An 18,209-nucleotide genomic window follows, 5' to 3' on the forward strand; every position below is an offset into this window, starting at 1 on the left:
TATGACTATATATAGTCTGTATCTATCATTTTAATTTTATGAAAAATATAGTTTATAACTAAGCATTGGAATTTGACGTGTATAAAGACATTTTCAAACGTAGATAACTTCAAGTACTAAAATGATACAAAAAAGAAATTTTTAACATCAATTGCTGTGTGTACAATGCAAAAAAAAAGTAATAACAATAAATTGTAGATTTATTTTTTTTATATCTTTTTACGTTTCTATTTGCCGGATATTTCTTAGCCGATCGGATTTTTCATTTTATCGATAAATATACACAGCGCCACCTGCTGTAAACAAAATCTTCGCAACCCAGAAAATATGAACTGGGAGAACAAATTTTGTTCTATTCTTCGTGAAACCGAGTCAAACTTGTCAAAGGCTAGGGTATGTAAAGCATGTTGTTAAGATATTTTGGATGCATTTTGTGATTTGTTTCGTTTTCCTAACAATCGCCCTAAATCTCTTAACCCGAATCGCCTTCAATATTTCCATTGTTTATGTTGACGCCCCAGGCCATTATATTTATATTTTTTTTCCAGAGGAAGCTTTACACACCTGGACATGGACATCTAGATTTAACAAGTAGGGGTTGTAAGTATCCTTATTGTTATCAATAGGAAGAAACACGAAATATATTATGACTTTTTTCTTTTATATTTAGCCAGTACTCCATTTAGGCTATAGTGTTTTCAATAAGTTGACCTTCTGCATATGATCTGTCGCAGTTGCTAACGACATCTTGAATTAAAAAAAGGTTTATTTCAAAGTCATATATAAAGATATTGTTAAGTAACTAATACCATAAATGATTGTGATTGTTTCCCAGTCAGCAGCTCTCTGCCAATGAGGCGAGCTTCCTCTCTGCTGGACATGTCAGGCTATGTCCCCGTGATGACCAGTACCCCCCAGGTAGCCGCCCTGACCCAGTCATCTCTCACTCAGCCTCAGCTTGCCAACTCGCTCCAGGAGAAGATGGAACAACAAAACAAGGTCAGCACGAAACATTCAAGTGTACATCTATGATTAATTTTAAAGCTGAACATCGCTTGTTAATAGGCAATGTCACACAAGTACCTGGTATATAAACCTTTCGATTTCTTTTCACCCGATTGCACACCTGAAACTCGTGGCCGACATGTAGTATTCCTTCGTGGTTTTTGTATTTTATGCATTTATCTTTTATTCTATGTGCATATTATGTTTGTAAATAATGCATTGACCAATTTATTTGATGTTAGTATTCTCCTGGCTTGAAAACATTGCGTAAAATTTGATAATTTCATTGCGACCTAGTAACACGGCGACGCTATATGTACATCAACACAGGTGAGGCCTCTAAAGCAAAGTACTTTGAAATGTTTAGCGGTCTTTGCCTTATATAGGTGTTGTAGGGATAACAGTGATGAAAGAGAAATATGGTGGACAGTGCCTATTTACTAGCGGTGTTCAGCTCTGAATCATACCCTTTGATCCGCTCACATAGATTGCTTACTGAAATGACGTAGCCTCTGCAATGGTTACTATCTGATATTTTCAATGTTTTCAGGGATGAATCACCCTTATAAAGATCCTTTGGAATAATAGCTCCCCCCTTTCAAATAAATAAAGGAGGGCACATTAAATTGCTAGTGAATATTTATATACTTAAAAGGTTACTAGAGCAAGCAAAAAAAAAATTTGACTGTCTGTTGGCATTTATTCAGATCCTTGCTTAGCAATCTAAATGAGAACAGCAAAGGGTCTGATTTTACTCTTTCATGTAAAATAATCCAAATATAAATTATCATTATTATACATCGTACATTATATATATATTTAATTCAGGTTGAAAGATATAACAACGTTTTATCGAGCACGTGGTTTGCTATTTATAGTTTGTTACTAAGGGTGGTTTACGCGTAGTAATACTGGTTAGACCAGTTATTAGGGCATGACTGGTATGCTTTGTGATTTTAAGTTATTCGAGCTCAAGACTTAGCGCTGTTTACACGCTTTGCACCCACCCGCCCACCCACTTATACATAATCATTCATGTATTGGGTTTGATTGCACAAAATATTAATAAAATGCATAATGCTATAATATTTCTGTTGCAGATAATGAGTTTTGTCCCAAGAATTCGACATATATTAACGCGGTATCTATGTATTTTATTGAATAAATGCGCTAGTCTTGGAGCACTTACCCATAATCAGTGTTGTTATGATTGAATAAGGTTGTAAATATTTTATGTTCGTTTGAGATAGTTTGAATTAGAACATAATGGTTCCAAGTAATAAGTCTACATAAATGCTGTGTATTTATTCTTTGAATTTGCCTTGTTTTCAGCTGATTGACCAGCTAATGCAGATGGTAAACAAGCTTGAAACTGACAGGAATAACTACAGTGAACAGATGAGGGATGTCAGAGGTGTGTAATCTGGGACCTTTTTGTGTTAACATTTGCAATTTGCTGCAACATTTTTGAATGCTTAATGTTATAATCTTAAAGATGTTTCATCTCATAGCTAGTAAATGATACATATATGGTTTAAAATACCTACCAATAGAAAATGGTGGCTCCATATAAATGTTTTCCTAAACTGCTTTTTTATGTGTAAATAAATGCCAAGGAACTAAGGTTGCAAAATTATCATAAGGGTGGATACATAATATACCAATATACCAGAAGTAATAAAGCCTGGCGTATTTTAGAACATTGTATAGTCAAAAAGCAGTTTGAGGAAGTTTTGTTGATAAATTGACTGAAGCAATGCAGAAATAATCCTGTTTATAAAATGCATGAAATAGTGTATTGAACCTGTCTGGCTACTTGTTTGAGTAATCTATAAGCAATGGCAGTGATTTTCATTATGTGTTTGTGTTGTAGATCAGTTGTATCACCTGAGGACACACAGTCCCAAACCCGATCGGGGAGGAGATGTGGAAAACAAAATTGACCGTCTTCGGCAGGACTTACAGAGCGAGATTAACAGTATACACCTCCAGCTCCAGAGAAACGCCATAGACAACACGGTCCACAGAGACATCAGGGACATGTAAGTCAGAGGGAGGGGTCAGAGGGAGGCTCCAGGGTTACATAGCTCGCCCGTTACTGGCCTTAATGTCCAATATGCAGTCACATTGTGGATGTATTTACAATACCAAGAAATTAAAGATAATTTAACTTGTATGGAGTCGTATTACAGCATTTATCTTTATTTGGCAGGAAGAACAATATACAAGATGACTTAGACCTCATGAAAAGGGATATAGACATCCTGAAATCTAGAATGGGTAAGGTGATGGAAGATAGTGCACGGATCATTCAGATATCGAGTTGTATTTAAATGTAGTAAAAAATAGCTACTCTACTTGAAGTAAAAATGAGGTATACTTTACTGATGTATAAAACTTTGAGTAGGCATCCTTAAATATAGTTGACACAGGAAGAAAAAAATTGTATACTCCTTTTTGTATTTCATTTCTAGGAAAAATAGAAAATGAAGTATCGTCTTTTGTTAAAAACCAGAGAGGAGTGCCTCAATATGAAAAGGTTGGAGAATTTTTTTTACATAGATATAGATTCTCATTTGTTCATATACTGGTAGTTAAAATGTACTGTGGTTTCATTAATATTCAAGGGCATCAATTTTCGTGGATAAAGTGAAAATCACAGTTTCAAGGATACATAAATTCGTGGCCTATGATCCTATCAGTTCAAAATATTAATAGAAAATGCACTTCAATGAACATTTAATTTCGTGTATCAACTTATCAACGAAATCCATGAAAATTGGTATTCAACGAATATTGATGAAACCACAGTATCATATTTGTCATACACTATATCCTTTGATGATATTCAATTTTAATATACAAATGTGTATATATGTAGGTGCTAAATCGGCCGTCTTCTCTGAATTCCACCACTGACACAATGAGTCGAGTGAGGGACCAGTACCAGATACAGGAACTAAGGTAAGAGGACACAGGCCCCATCACAGATCTCTTCTTAATGCATGAGTACATATGTACTCTAATACCTGACAGGCTCAACATCCACTGTGACTGTGTCTGTAGGTCGATGTGTCCATGTGTCTGTAAGTGTAGTGTGTCAATGTGTCTGTAGGTCGAGTGTGTCCATGTGTCTGTAGGTCTGGTGTGTCCATGTGTCTGTAGGTCTAGTGTGTCCATGTGTCTGTAAGTCTAGTGTGTCCATGTGTTTGTAGGTCTAGTGTGTCCATGTGTCTGTAAGTCTAGTGTGTCCATGTGTTTGTAGGTCTAGTGTGTTCATGTGTCTGTAAGTCTAGTGTGTCCATGTGTTTGTATGTCTAGTGTGTTCATGTGTCTGTAAGTCTAGTGTGTCCATGTGTCTGTAGTTCTAGTGTGTCCATGTGTCTGTAAGTCTAGTGTGTCCATGTGTTTGTAGGTCTAGTGTGTCCATGTGTCTGTAAGTCTAGTGTGTCCATGTGTTTGTAGGCCTAGTGTGTCCATGTGTCTGTAAGTCTAGTATGTTCATGTGTTTGTAGGTCTAGTGTGTCCATGTGTCTGTAAGTCTAGTGTGTCCATGTGTCTGTAGGTCTAGTGTGTCTGTAAGTCTAGTGTGTTCATGTGTCTGTAGGTCTAGTGTGTTAATATCTACTGTGACTGTGTCCGTAGGTCGAGTGTGTCCACACTGAGGAATAAGCTAGATAACCTGGAGTACTCGCTGGGAAGTGGATCAGCCACGCCCAAACAGCGCTATACGTCAAACAGCGGCGTCAACACACCCCTGTACATCAATGCCAAGTCGTCACAGCTCTACGATAATGATTTCACAGGTTCTCTTTCGGATTGATGTCATTCATATTTTCTAAGCTTAATCAACCAGTTTAATTTCTCCTGGTTTGATTTTGTCATTGCTACATAGTAAATCTAAGTATATGCTTGACCTCTGATTGACCCCTTGACTTGTAGGTTATAAATCGGAGAAATCGGTGAACAGTGTGATGGATCTAGACGACCTTGGCCTTTCTGATGACGATGAGAGCACAGACTTTGAAATGTTTAATCCACAAAGGGTCAAGATCAGCTCTACAGAAGTAGACTCAGGTTTGTATTTAGAACTCCTAGATCTATAACATGGGAGGATGTGGTGTTCTAAAGACAGAAATTTGTATTGGAATCTCAGTCAAAGGCAAGAGGAATGTATCCATTCCAGGATGAGTTTAGAGATCTTTAGCCATTGTGTGATCTGTATTCAGACAGGATATGGATCAAGATATCGTAAGCAAGACAATTTATGTAGAAGATACCGTACACCAACTTTTATTTGCGTGCGAAAATGTTTGGCGAGGTTAGCGAGAGCCTCGTCGTCACAAATATTTCACGCCACGCACCAGTTTTTGTCGTATGGTTGTTAAAACAGCATGGTTCTGGATAAGGCTCGTCGTGTTGACAACGTTAGGTGTCACAAACCAGTTTATCGACAGTTATTTGCGAAAATAAGTCCCCACAAATAAAAGTTGGTTTACAGTATATAAGCACATTGTATTGTGGATCAAGATACTTGTTTCTCAAACACTGATAGGGGTGGTAGATCTATGTATGTATTCAGACAAGATTGAAGAGAAAATCTCTTGCAAGGGTATCTCAAGTAATAGTAATAGGTAGTATATCCATATTTAGACATGATTGTGGATCCAGATATTCCGTATAGCAATATTACTATGTGCTACTGGTAGGAAGCAATGGTTGTTGGAGATAAAGAGATCCATAGATTTAAGTTTGAAATCAGCAGCACTAGGTTAGACACCTTGAAGAGATGGCCAACTGCCATTGATTTAATATTTCTGTTTTTAAGAGCCTGTTTTACAATTCTGTACATTGGAAGTTGACTCCATTATTTTTTGTTCAATGACAGATGAGTGATGGTAAGTTCTGGAATGTGTCCGACATTCATTGGTTTGCAAGCTTCATTTTTGTTGATTTTGTTTGCCATTTTAGTTCTATTTTGTTGTTGCATTCTGTTTTATTTGAGACAAATTCAAGGAAGGGTATATTCCTTTCATTATTTGTTACTGATTTAAAGTCATCAATGGTAGAGAGTGTTGTTTAGCAAATTTTACTACAAATAGAGAATGCATTATTCTGTAGTACGGGTAAGGATAATGTATGTGTAGCATGCCATGAATACTTTATTACCATTAAATCCATAAAGAACTCAAGGAGGATTGTACACAAAACTAATGGTCATTTTTAATTCTCAGTCTGCTGAATTTATATTTGATAATTTGATAATATTATCATCACCTGTTTGCATTATTTAAGCCATTAATCATGTAAAATTGAATAATTCTTAATTAGCTGTCAAATATTACACATTCATTCATATACATGTTGTTCTTGTTTTTAGATGAAGATCTGAACTTGTCTGACCTTGACCTAAGTGATGATGACCCTTTGGAAATCTGACCCTTTCACCGCTTACTGTACTTGTAGACATTTTCTTGCCTTGTGAATTCCTTCCCCAGCAATACTAGCTGCAATAATGTACCCCTCTCCAAATTTTAATAACTAAGGATTAATCCCCCCCTCCCCCCCCAAATAAAAAAAAAAATCGGGAGAGGGCTACTTTATATCAGCTACAGCAATACATATCAACTATTAGTAGTGCCTCAATCTTGAATATCATTCAATAAATACTTGTATACCGGTACATGTATATGTATCAGTAAAGTTATTTTGTTTGTTCATAATGGTCAGAAAGGGTTTGACCACAAAAGGCTGATCAGTCCATTAATTTTCACTCCCACATTAGTATATGAGAAAATTGTATGGAAAATGAACAGGAGGGGAGCTTTTGGTCCAGTAGCTGCAGGTTTGTAAATTTGTATGGACGACTTGGGAGCTGCAGTTTCATGTTAAAAAGTTGCAATTTACAGCGCACAAACAATTGCGGTACTTTGGGACTGATTATTCGTATTTCTAAAGAGGAATATTTCGGAATCAAATAGTTGTACAGAATGTGTAGGGAAATAAGATTAATCAGTCCCAAACTAGCACAATGAATGTGCACCATGAATTTCAACTTTTTAATACCAACAGAACTGTAGCTCCCAGGTCGTCCATCCAAACTTTTTCAGACCGGGAGCTACAGACCTGCAACAATTGATGCAGATACATAATTTATGTATTACAATGTATAACTTTCTGCACCTATATGTAACTGAAGTCATGCTTCTGTCTGTTGATGTTGTATTTTCTGTAATTTTAATCCCTTGGGATGGTGGAATTTTGAAACTTGGTTCAATGAATGAGTTGACACCAGTCAAACTCGCAAGGGCCAGTTACATACTATTTAAAACTTCAATTATTTACAAATAATCTACACAAATGTACAAAAGTTTGAGAATAGATGACTGTGCTTAGATTAGGCTTCATTAAGCCTGCTAAGTCAATGACTCTTCAGATCAAATTCAACTTGCAGTAAATTTTGACATGTATACCGGTAATAAGGAAATTCAGTACCAGTATATGTACCGGTAATAAAAATTGATATGTTATTTTCTAAAGAAATTTTTCATATTTAAAAGGGAATGACAGAAATTGAGCTTACAGTGAAATGTGTATATATTGCAAATTGGGATACACTTGTCTAGGTGTTTTCCTGATTACGGTACTTCAGTACCCCTGAAAATCATTAAAGAGTTGAAATCCATACTAGTATGATTTACGATAAATTTTATTACTTATTTAAAATTCATCAAAGAAAGCAAAGCAATAAAATCTTAATACTTATACACATATAAACTGGTAGATGAAAATTATCATCGCATAATAAAATACTGAAACAAAATAATAGTAAAATGTTCAAAGCAGTAACAAAGCAATGATACTTGATTCCATACAACCATACTGCTTTAATTTGAATTTAAGAAAAAACAAGATATGGCATAAAATACGAACTGAGCTGTGAAAACATTTGAGATTCTCTGAGAATGATGTGGGTCTGAATAACAACCAATGAATTCCTGCTGTGAATCTTTAACATGGGTCATACACTCCAGCTAAAAATGTTCCGCTAGAGACACAATAATGAGAATTGTCCACGGTTATTAATTTTTATTATCATGTGAATCAACGCTGCAGTGCCTAGGAACAGAGCCCACCAAGCACTTCATTAATCCCTCGTCTCGGAGTCACTGTCCTCGGAATTGTTTTCCAGGAGATGGATATCAGAGGCACAGGACACCAATGGTTTGTAGAGCGTACAAAAACCTGTCGTGAATAAGAGTAACCTCAATTTTGTTACTACATTTTATCTATTATAATAACAGGCACATAGCACCAGGAGGAGGCTTAAACCTTAGTAAATTAAAAATCATTTTTAATGAAACTCAATATTTTATTGTAATAGAACTTTTAGGTGCTATGCACTCATCCCCATCCCACCACCACAAGAATACGGAATGGCTTTTTTTTATTTGCTTGTCAAGATTTTGGTAGTCAGCCCCCCACCTTCAAAAAAGAGGCTACATGCATAAACATTCTAAAATTTCATTTGCATTTCCAGCATTCAACTCTTCATTAAAAATTAACACTCAACAAAAATCCATGTTAATTCTTTTATTGCAGTTTTTAAAATTGGCTAACTTAAATATTGCACAATTAATAATATTTGTGAGAAGAATCATCATAGTAGTTGTAAATCTTATCCTTCTGCTTGTACAGTGATCAACATTGGATTTCATTATCGATTCTCTCTCGCTCGCTCTCGCTCTCTCTCTCATTACAAGCACCTGAAGTAAGTTGCATTAAGTATAGCCTATCAGCAGAAAATCCCTTCCCTTTATATTAAAAAGACAATATATGGCATACATATAATTATGTAAAAAAATGTTTCTATATACATGTAAATTGGGTTTGGTGTTTTTCTATTTTCAGTTTTATTTGGTGACTAGTTGATAACAATTCAGGTGCCTGTGATATAAACTAGACAGACAAAAACTAGCTAGATACTGCATAAAACGCCAACCATGGAACACACTTCAAACAAAGCATATAAAAGGGTAAAGCAACGTCCGTTTAATGCCATAAAAACTGATACAATTATTCTTCAAAAATGCACCTTTGTATATGTTCATAAATATATATATTCAACCGCAACTGTACTACAAAAAAAAGTTATGATTTGTACTAAAAATATTTCAAAGATAAAACAAAATATCCCCATTAAAATTAAAAGATATAAAACATATAATTAACTTACTACAAATGATATTAAACAAACAAGTTTTAGTGCAAAAGTTTCAAAGAAGACGGTACAGTTCTTTTTTTTTCGAAATTCAAAAGATGTTGAAATCTCAGTAAAAGTACTGATACACATACACCACACTGAACACGTGTGTACATAGTACCAAGTTATGCACTTTTATTCTGTTTGTAAAGGGAAAGTTGACTTCAACAATATGTCATATTTCTGTAGTAAACAATGATGAAAAATGTTACTTTCCCCATACTTTTTTTGGAGAGGAAAATGGGTCTGCAGCTGTCACCCTCAACAAAATAATTATATTTTATGATAAAGATATAATTTGAATTTCATCATGGGTGTCAGCTGAGAACATAATTTTCAATTCAAAAACTACTACAAAAAAGACATGGTTGCTAAGTTAAAGAAAAATTACAGGGAATGCATTTTCTATGACGTCACATACTCTTCTGAATGTCTAATCAGGTAACTATTTATAGATATTTATTTTTTAGGTATTCTTGTGTAAATAAATACTATATTTCCATTGCTTGTGACATTTGTAAAAATCCCTTTAAAACAGGGCAAAATATGACTGAAACTGTACCTAGTTGTTACTATCAAAAATACAGAACAGAAAATGGAATGGCAAGTCAAAATACCATTACATAATTGACAAAACAAATAAAACCAAAGTTATAAACTGGTACCCTACTTTATTTAATTTGTTCACAGCTGTCAAAGATCACTGATGCAAAGTGATTTTTAAAACAAAGTGAAAGAACTTTGCCATTTGTGGCTACAGAGATTATACTTTTTCAAAAGTTTGGATATGTGATATTTAGCAATCAGAGTAAGGGCGCATGTCTGTATACATGTTTATATTATTGCATGTACATTTACTGTGATGTATTCAAGCTCAGAGAAAATTTCATAATAAAATACCCATCATTATTTGATTCTTAATCCCTGTCAAGTCATATCACTTGTTATCAGATTTTTTGTTTCCATTCCATTTTCTGTTCTGCTTTTTAACAACACTGATACAAAAGGTGCATTTGATATTTCATGATTAAGTAAACTAAGCTGTTAAAAACATCAACCTTGTTTAAATAACAGAAGTAGTGATACATTAACAAACCATGCTGAATGTAAAGTAGTCAAATAATGATATGATTTAAATACTTTACTACGTTGTCAAAAAAAGACTGTGAAAGACTTCTATTAGCATGCTCTACATCCTCGGGGTGAAACAAAGCAACAAGACAGGTTAGTTGAAGTGGTACATAATGCCATGTTAGTGATGTTACTGCAAGGTCACACCAGGGATGGGGCCAGACACTACTGAATATCATTCCCCACACTACAAGTCATTTCCCTCTCCGATGTTAGTGTTGATATGGTATCCTGATCTAAGAAGTGAAACAAGAAGATAACACCTCAGTAAAGAAGTGAGAATCTTAACAGTTCTGTTACTATTTTTGAGGGAGATTTCCTCTTGGAATTTAGGTTTAACTGACATAGCTAGACATGTTTTGTAAATGTAACATACATGTAACAACTCCCTTTTTAGCATGTAATGTACACGTGCTTAATAGATACCGTATGTCTGGGTTTTTTTCACGTGTCACAAAATTTACAAAAATTGGGAAAATATGCAGCATTTTTAATTTGCATCAGTCCTTTTTTGCAATTTTTAAAGTGTCTTATAAAAAATAATACAGGATATAATTTCTGCATTTTCAATATTTTGCGATTTCAAGAGGTTGTAAAAAAAAAGCGAAAATTAGATCATCGCAAAATTACCAGATATACGGTAATGTTTAAAAATGGTATCACAGAGCTGTACTATGGTGGATGAAAGGATTCTTTGCTTTACAGGTTAACATACTTTCTATTGTATATCTTTGAAAACCACACAGAGAACCAGACCTGGTCTTGAATTGCTGCACTCACACATGGCTGGCTAGGTAAATATAATTATCTATATATGGTCATGCTTCATATATGTCTACACATATATACAACCATGCTTAAAATATGTCTAAACAAGAAAACGTAGCATTACTAAGCAACTGATATGTTTTACTATGATTAATAGGACTACACAAGCAGAAATTGAAACTGCAATCAGGTACATACAATTCATGCAATATTAAGCAAGGCCTCCCCTAAAAGAAATGTTAGTCATTAAAAAAAAACACTAAAAATGAATGAAATCTACACATCTTAAGAAATTTCAGTGATAAAATTTATGTTTCTTTATGGTAAAAATAATTCTAAGCAAAACCAAGGAAAACAACATTTTAACTTTGACTAGATAGAATCTGTGCAATTTTGACAACATTTTTGGTTCAACGTCTAATTATTAAAATGAATAAATTCTCTATAAATGTGTAAGTTTATCTGGTGCCTGAATTGTGATACACAATAGGAAAGTCTACTACCCATGGTAAATGTAGTGCTTTAGGCAAGGTAATGAATTTGAAGTAGAATATTTTTAAAGATTAGAAAAGTTTAGGGAGATCACTAGTCTATGTATTCTCTTACAAAAACTGACATCTTGGTTCAGTTAAAATTGCTTGCATTCTATTAAATTACTCTTTTACATTAGGAGGTAGAAAAATACTTTAAAATGGCCATGACCACCTTCCCTCATTAAAAACTTGACCACATTAGTCGCATTATCACAGGAAGCACTACATGTGTGTTATTGCTGTGAGTATTTTCCCCGGAAGCCTCCTCTCATTCACTCACCCTTCATCTTTCCTCTATTAATCTACTTGGCCACAGGCCATTATAAGAAGCACTGAGCAAAAGGTCCCTGAGATGTACAAACAGAGGGAGCTAACTAGACAGCAGCTCCAGGTCATAGTGATTGATCAAAGGTTTGCTACCTTCTGTTTTGTCTGCTCTCTGTCGCGGCGGGAGCAGGAAGACGATGGAGAGCGCCACCAGGGCGTGCCACACACTGTGTATATACTGGTAGTTCTCCTCGGTCTCCAGGAAGGCAAAGATGACTACACCAATCGCCGCACATATAACACCCGGCAACAGGAAGAAGAGGTAGCGGCGCTTGGAGGGGTACAATTGTCGCCGCCTTACACACTTCATAATCTGCGAATCAACATTCATCATCAGTGTTTCCTGATAAGGCTTATATATTATAAAAAATAACCACATAAAACAGTTAATAATCTACCAATCAAAATTAATCATTACTGTTAAATTAAAAAAAAAAAAACCCACCTATAAACAGTAATACACTTAATAATCTGAGAATCAAAATTCATTGCTACTGTTCTCCTACTTAAACAATATATCATGAATAATTTTTATCCTTACACAAAGGCAGTTAAATTTTCACAAAAACCTACTTGTTAGCATCACAAAAGTGCAATACATTTTTTATTTTGCTTGAAGCATACATTATTCTTTGTCAAAGTAGACACTATCTACGACTCTTTTACCAAGGAGCTACAGGTTGTGCAAGTATTACTTACCCAGGAAGCCATCATTATGATGATCCCCAGACATATAGGAATCAGGAACGCATAGAGGGAGTGTTTGTCATACATCATCCCCACCGCAAGCCCCAGCATCCCCAGGGTCACCAGAAAACCGTGGGCCTTCTCTGGGAGACGAGCCATGGCAAGGGTCGTGACCCAGAAAGAAAGGTACGAGCCCAGGAAATCACAGAAGCTGAGAACTTCATACTTCATCATACAGTACTGGTAGAGACCTTTGCTGGAGTCACAGGCATGGTAAAACTGGAAAAAGGTTAAATGTTGGCATAACTTTTGGCAGTAACCAAATTTAAGGAGGTTGGGTGGTCAACAAATTTGTAAAATTACTGCACTAAAACTCGGTTAGAGCGAAGTCCTAGGGACTAATGGAATTACTTTGCTATATCAGTATAACGGATTCGTAATAATAACTATAGCAAATTCACTATATTATACATATTTTCTTTCACAAGACTATAATTTTTGCTAATTGAGGCTTAAAATAAAAAAAAACATTACTTTGATACCTTTAATAATCAGATTGTAAATTGAAAAATTTATATGAAAATAAATTCATTCAAACTATTATGTTAAATGTTAGTGCGAAATTTTTAATTTGTAAAGATTTGATAAGAATTTTACTGGAGACTTAATAAAACTTCGCTATATCCGAGTTCGTACTAAACAAGTTTTACTATAATAAGATTTTCTAAAACTTTTTAGATATGACTTTTTTAAAGCTATAAACTATCATTTAGAAGATAAAAATCCATATATTTGAAAAGTTGGCTCTTTGTACTGAGCCCTTCTTCTCAAGGATATTAATTCAGTCTAAAGATGGCCGCCACCATCCAGCCGTCTTATCAGATTAGTCTTTAGTAAATGATTTTTCGTAAAAAAAACCCATGGCATTCCTTTTTATATTCAGCATGACACTATGATACACCAATGTCTATAATAATTTCTCCATTGGTAACTTACTGTTGAGAAAAACATGGTAAAAAAATAGACCAGGCCCTCTAGGAAGTAGCGACGATAGAAAGCGAGGAAGATGCTGGGTATAAAAAACAAGTTACTGAGAGACAGAAGGAGTGTCCCCATCAAAATGGTCCCATTACTCTCCGCATTACTACCATCGGTGCATCCGTACCCAGCCCAGCCTACAAAGAGAGACCAAGGCTGATCATGTTGATGAAATAATCAAAGTTAATACACTTACTTGAACATTTTACAACTTAAATCTTTGAAAATAGTTCATCTTGTACTATGCAAATTTTTCACCTCCCTCATAATACCCACTCCTCAACATTAATAGTATCATATAAGAAGAAGTAAAATTTGGGTTTTGATACTAAATATCAGGAATAATATCAAAGTATTTTTGTAATGATACTACTAATCTGATTTTGCAGTGTTATAAAGTTCTCTTGGTTTAAATCATCTCAGTGACTTCTGTACACTAGCTGTGATATATAAGATGAAGCAAGTGTCCCTAACTCCACTTACCTGCGTAACACTGACAGGTACTAAAGATGTGGGACCCACTAATGTACTCCTCACAGGCACCAAACGTCCCGCACTGACCGTCCACACAGCCGGTGAGGCTGAGGGCCAGACTCACCCCCGGCAACAAGGTACAGGGCTCCACCCTAAATAAGGTGACATAACTGAATCAACGTCCAGTACACAAGCATTCCAATATCACAGAGACACTTGTTATAAAAACTACTGTTATCAATCCATGATTACTCTGTGATGCTTACAACATATATTTTGATTTATAAATAAGTGTTAGTTTCAGAGGAGACTCCAGTCATATTTAAACATGTAGAAGCATAAACTCCTATGGTAACAACTATTTTATTTAAGACTATTTTCCCTTAACAGTTTTTACTGGTAAGAAAATGTTCACATTGACATACATTTAACAGATACATACTGATTGGAGGTCCTGTTCCAACACTGACTGTGGAGGGCCAGGTACCAAGTCCCTGCCTCGGGGTAGGGGATGTAGCGGGTGACCGGGCCAGTGGAATTGGAGAAGATGGTCACTGGGAGGCCCTGGGAACACTCTCTGATGGTCTCCTGGTGAGGGAGGTAGCCCTTGACGAGACATGCCCACACCAATGAATCCTGGGAGGGATTCTGAAGAAGATAAGTAAACTGTGACCTCATGCTCTGGCGTCTTGGTAGGGATAATGTAGTAACAGTTTGGAAGTTACAGACTACAGAGTATGGCTAATAACCATTTACAGGTGTATGGCTAATAACCATTTACAGGTGTATGGCTAATAACCATTTACAGGTGTATGGCTAATAACCATTTACAGGGGTATGGCTAATAACCATTTACAGGTGTATGGCTAATAACCATTTACAGGTGTATGGCTAATAATCATTTAAACTAGTTAAAAAAATGAGTAGAACATTCAAGCTCATTACTAAGTATCTTCTGTACAATACTTACATTTTTGAGGAGTAAATTTGTGAGAGTAAGCTTTAATGTTCCACCTATGTCTTTGTCAGAGTCCAGGTGAAGATCTGTGATCAATACAGATTCATCGGACACAAGGATTTCATTTGCTGGTATTGGATTCATGAAGATGTTTGGAAAGAAGAAGTAAGCTTTGAAGAGATCTTTGGAGACCTGGAAGCGCCCCAGGCTTGAGATCAGAATACAGACGTTATCATGAGTCAGACTCGAGTTTACAACAGCTGGTGTGGCACTGGTGTTAGCGGTAAGACTACTGTTGTCGGCCAGCTCCACTGTATCCTGTATCCTGTCTGTCGGACTCTGTCTTTTAGTCTGGTCAGAGGGACTCACAATTTGGAAGATGTTATTATGTAGACAAACTGTCAAAATACCATGATTGGCCTATCATTATTAGTGAGCGTAATGGGAAACATGCTATTGAAGGTTGATCTCATTTAAAAAATAGGATTTTTAACTTTACAACTATTTAAATTGAATAAGCAGGTGGACCACTTACATTTGGGAACAAAGCTTAGTTTGAAGGTGATGGATCCATTTCCCTTGTATCTAAACCTAAGGTAGTTCCAGCTGGTGATTAATGGGGAGGGAATCACAGCCTCACACACACTGTCATTTGAACAGCTTGTGGTCAAGTTGTCTACTGAGGGTAGGGTACCAGTTGATGCGTCCACCAGTACAGAGCAAACATTTTTTGTCTTGTTGTCCATCTCCACAGAGCAGTTACTGAGCACTGCTGTATAAGCATAGGTATTATCCGGAAGCCAGAATCTGTAATAATCAGTTTGTGACTGCTTCATTTTATGTTTTTTTAAATTCAACCCTACATTGATAACAGAAAAATAAGTTATTGCATCAAAGTCTGAAATCATGAATTACATGTACATGTACAAGTACATATATATATATTGACACCATCCTATGAGATAGCAAGTTCACTAAATGTTTGTGGTTTGTTACAATTATGTGTACTAAGTTATTTTTTTGTACTGTGACTAGTTGAGCAGCCATGACTTCACAAACTGTGTTTCCTCACCTTACGGTTTTATTTAGTCCCTCGCTCGCGTCCAGCCTGATATTGGACTGCCCCCTGGTGTGGACTTCCTGTACGTCTTCCTGGACGGCGGTGATGACACGGACTCCTAGCGCGTACCCGCATTTCTTCTTATCCACTCCCTACCATACAAACACAACACATAAGAAAATATTCTTGGAATGAAATATATTCTCATGAAAGTTTATTTCCTTTAAGTGCCTCTAACAATTTTTGAACAGATATATAAACATCCCGTAAGAATAAAATCTCGATCAATTTCTTGAGCGTTGATTACAATGCTGTTCAGATTTAACATCAGTATAATAATATTAATAAATGATGTTTACCTCTTTGTTCTTAAAATATTTTTTGACACCTTCAAAAGGAGCCATAAATTTAAAAGATTAATTATCTTTTTTTCTTAAATTTACCTTCTGTGTGATTTTTTCACTGGATTTCTTTGGCAAAAATGAAGCAATAAACCATGGTCCAGACTGGGGAGCTTGCAGCACTAAAAGTGATGACTGGTTATTTGTCACTGAAACAACATGGTGTTCAAAATTCCTTCTGAGGTGGAAGTCTCCAGGAAACGACTCATTGTAGGGCGTTCCCACAGGATATCCCCCCGGTCGCACATATCTAAAACAGTCATTGTACCATCAATAATTATACACCGGTATGATGCATGAGCAACATGTCATGATGTGTAACAACAAGATGTTGGGTGCTGCAGGATGTAATAACATATACATGTACTAGACAGTACCAGTAGGCAGTAGTCACATGTTCATAATCATAGCAGGGACCCTTCCATCATGAATTATAGTAAAGAGCTCTTTATATTACACCATATTACATACTCAGACATAGTGAGTTCTTGTTGCACTATCTTTATATTATTTTGCCTCTTTGTCTGGTTGATGAATTAATTCAGACTTACACATTGACTGTTTTATGAGGACAGTTGAGATCGGAGGTGGAGCTTTTGATGTCCAGTAGAGCACTAGCTGCATTGGCTGGAATGTAGACCGACGTAAGGCCCGCTGATTGGTAGCCTTTGTAGTCGGTCATCTGAACTGTCACTGTCCATGATACAGTACTAGAGTACACTGTAATCAACAACAGAAATAAACCATCAAATATTTCATCTTAAGGTAGTTTAACGTGTAGCACTGTACTTAGGGATTCATAAACAATTAAAAATTTGTATGAGCTGCTTTTCCTACACAGTTGGAGAAAGAATGAATTTACACTTTGAATGTTCAAAATATTATTTCCACACTCAATGAAAACTAGAAGTACTGAATATTTATTATACTTATGAGAGTCGAGATAATGTAATAAATTAGGAATTTATTAAAATCAATAATGAAAACAATAGATCAAAGACTTGGATATGAATTCCCTGTGTTATTGCATCTGTTTACAGGTTTTTTTCATTGCTCTATTTCAAAAAAGTTATATTTTCTCTTTGAAAAAATTTCCCAGAATAAGCAAAATCGAAAGGACATTTTTGTAAGGGAATAATCAATATTATAATGAAACTATATATTTAATCGCTATGGCCGAACAATAAATAAGTACACATTAAATTAACACTTAATTCAGTACAATTTAGTAAAGAATATGAAAGAGAATCTAAGATGTTTCGAAATATTATAATTCATAGAATGGTAATTGGTACAGTATGTTCAGTGAACTTGATTTTTTTCCTATTCAGTATTTCGCCGACTGTTCATAGTACCACCGATGAAAACAGTAAAAGAAAGCAAGACAACATACAAATAACCTTACGTTCAGATGATACGACGGTAAACAAAAGAAAAATCACAATCAGAACATAATTCCCTTTCATAGCAAAACAGGAAGTAAACAAAAAGCTACCGAAGCACATCGAACCCGATAATAATAATCCTTTGTATAGTGTTTGATTTTAAGAATTATAGACTCGGC

At 35.4% G+C, this 18,209-nt stretch overlaps 2 protein-coding genes across 4 annotated transcripts; one reads left to right on the forward strand and one right to left on the reverse strand.

Annotated features, from left to right (window-relative positions):
• The first annotated feature begins 245 nt into the window (after positions 1 to 245).
• Positions 246 to 6,568, forward strand: LOC105342281 (cingulin). Its single transcript, XM_034455567.2, has 11 exons — positions 246 to 393; positions 549 to 600; positions 836 to 999; positions 2,338 to 2,419; positions 2,879 to 3,047; positions 3,218 to 3,285; positions 3,480 to 3,544; positions 3,887 to 3,969; positions 4,651 to 4,811; positions 4,948 to 5,082; positions 6,386 to 6,568. Exons 1-11 carry the CDS (start codon positions 328 to 330, stop codon positions 6,442 to 6,444), a joined length of 1,104 nt encoding a protein of 367 aa, XP_034311458.2. The 5' UTR covers positions 246 to 327; the 3' UTR covers positions 6,445 to 6,568.
• A 1,128-nt stretch (positions 6,569 to 7,696) lies between these two features.
• LOC105335255 (post-GPI attachment to proteins factor 6) lies at positions 7,697 to 18,177 on the reverse strand. Of its 3 annotated transcripts, XM_066067758.1 has the most exons (13): positions 18,051 to 18,177; positions 17,197 to 17,365; positions 16,688 to 16,895; positions 16,257 to 16,396; positions 15,720 to 15,991; positions 15,197 to 15,582; positions 14,669 to 14,874; positions 14,236 to 14,378; positions 13,711 to 13,889; positions 12,727 to 12,993; positions 12,121 to 12,340; positions 11,366 to 11,394; positions 7,697 to 8,250 (listed from the first exon to the last, which is right to left on the reverse strand). In XM_066067758.1, exons 1-12 carry the CDS (start codon positions 18,148 to 18,150, stop codon positions 11,369 to 11,371), a joined length of 2,316 nt encoding a protein of 771 aa, XP_065923830.1. In that variant the 5' UTR covers positions 18,151 to 18,177; the 3' UTR covers positions 7,697 to 8,250; positions 11,366 to 11,368. The 3 variants fall into 3 exon arrangements, with proteins under 3 accessions (XP_065923830.1, XP_011437366.4, XP_065923829.1); XM_011439064.4 differs by lacking the exon at positions 11,366 to 11,394; XM_066067757.1 differs by lacking the exons at positions 7,697 to 8,250; positions 11,366 to 11,394 and adding an exon at positions 8,584 to 10,635.
• Between the last annotated feature and the right edge of the window lie 32 nt (positions 18,178 to 18,209).

The sequence above is a fragment of the Magallana gigas genome, chromosome 7 (assembly GCF_963853765.1).
Source record: "Magallana gigas chromosome 7, xbMagGiga1.1, whole genome shotgun sequence".
Taxonomy (NCBI): Eukaryota; Metazoa; Mollusca; class Bivalvia; order Ostreida; family Ostreidae; genus Magallana; species Magallana gigas.